At 39.6% G+C, this 1,655-nt stretch overlaps 1 protein-coding gene across 1 annotated transcript in view; it reads left to right on the top strand.

Moving 5' to 3' along the window:
• Positions 1-1,506: 1,506 nt before the first annotated feature.
• Positions 1,507-1,655, top strand: part of LOC121287951 (paired box protein Pax-1-like) — a 34,657-nt gene continuing 34,508 nt past the window's right edge. The window contains exon 1 of the mRNA XM_041206111.1: positions 1,507-1,627. Within this exon, the coding sequence (XP_041062045.1) occupies positions 1,507-1,627 (121 nt within the window). The remainder of the gene's footprint in view (positions 1,628-1,655) is intronic.

The following is a 1,655-nucleotide window of genomic DNA, read 5'->3' on the forward strand; positions in this document are numbered from 1 at the left end:
CAAAATTCAGTTGCTAGAAAGGGCGGGGCGAATCTAGTTATAATATTGCATCACTTCTATTGTCTTGTACAGTCCGTTTTATTTTTACCCCATGTTGCTCCTGGCCTGCCTATGGCACGCAATCTGGACCTAGTCTAATATTTTCCATACTGGGCAATGAGATCACAAATGCGCATAAAGTAAATCAAAGGCGGCAGCGCAGCCTTGACTAAAATCTCAATGAAAAGGAACCCGACCTTTAAACAAAGAGGGAGCGAGAACGGAAAATGAAAACCATATCTGACAGAAAATATTATTGTGTGCACATGAGATTAAAACCCGAACCATTGTCCAGATGAGTGGGTAATGTTTGTGCTGCTATTGAACAGCAATCTCACAGCTCTCTCAACTTCCACACTGAAAGGGTCTCAGATATCTAAACCGATGTTGACGAGTTGCTGCTGTACAGCTGTTTAGCATATCTGCTAAAGATTAAGGAAGTGATTAGATATGAAGGCAGCTCCTCACCCTGTGCTGTAGTATTTAGTGTGACTTTTAAGAATAACACCTTGGATCCCGAACTACCCTCTCTGAACAAGCCGTGTAGCATTAATAAGCAACCTCAATTATGCACGTACAATATTAATTTATGATGCTTATGTGTGGGCATATAGGTTTATTCCTATAGCATTAATGTTTCTGAGTGAATCGGTTATTGCTCCATATTATACAAACAGGTGAAGAAAATGATACTTACCAGAAGGGATCATTTAAACCTAGTTAACATTGTTAGTCCTGGTGATTACAAGTGATCGCGTGCATGTATAAAAAAAGTCTATGTTTGATACATTCGTTCGTCGATATGTCGACTAGTCTAGAATCAAATGTAAACAATTCAAATAAGAACGAGCCTCATAGAGAATACAGGAATGCCATTGCGCAATATTATTTGTATAACATAAATTAGAAACTCCCAAAATTATCGAAGGCATAATTCACATCAAAATGTTAGGAGATTTATTATCCGGCCTGCTTTAGGGTTTACCTTATTTACTGGAAAAGACAGATTGCGTTGTGTTTTTTTTCTTTAAAAAAAAACCTGTATCCCATGTTAATATTAAAAAAAGTCTGAGAATACCACATCTCATTATGCGCGGTTTTACTGGGGAAAATTATTTTAAGAGATTAATTTAAAATAATTTTCGAGAGATGCGCCCACTACGTTCATTCGGCATCAAAAATAATTTTGTAGATCTAAACTGGCTGAGGTAAAGGTTCGTGTGAAAGTATTCAAATTTCCGGCTAATGAGGAAAAAGCAAATTTCCTGCGCAGTCCGACCCCATTCTTGGTGAATCGGGAAAGAGCGGGCAAGCGGACTAATAGTGTTGGCTTGACTCTTTTACATATGTTTACTTACTACCTTTTTACAGAACTCCTACTCTGCGGGCAGTGGGGTGTAAGTGGATTAAATTCAGTCAGGAATGCTGAAAGGATGGAAATGAAACTTCTCCAATCCGCCTTTTAGGATGCCAGTGATTTACTGTAGCTCGATATGCGGCGCGTTCGGCCAGCGTGGTCCGACATACAACGATATCCGAGAACCGATCCCACAACTAGAAATCCAAACCCAACAGCGAGCATTCACGGGTGATTAATGCTCCCCGGCTCCAGTTTA

The sequence above is a fragment of the Carcharodon carcharias genome, chromosome 2, assembly GCF_017639515.1.
Source record: "Carcharodon carcharias isolate sCarCar2 chromosome 2, sCarCar2.pri, whole genome shotgun sequence".
Lineage (NCBI taxonomy): Eukaryota > Metazoa > Chordata > Chondrichthyes > Lamniformes > Lamnidae > Carcharodon > Carcharodon carcharias.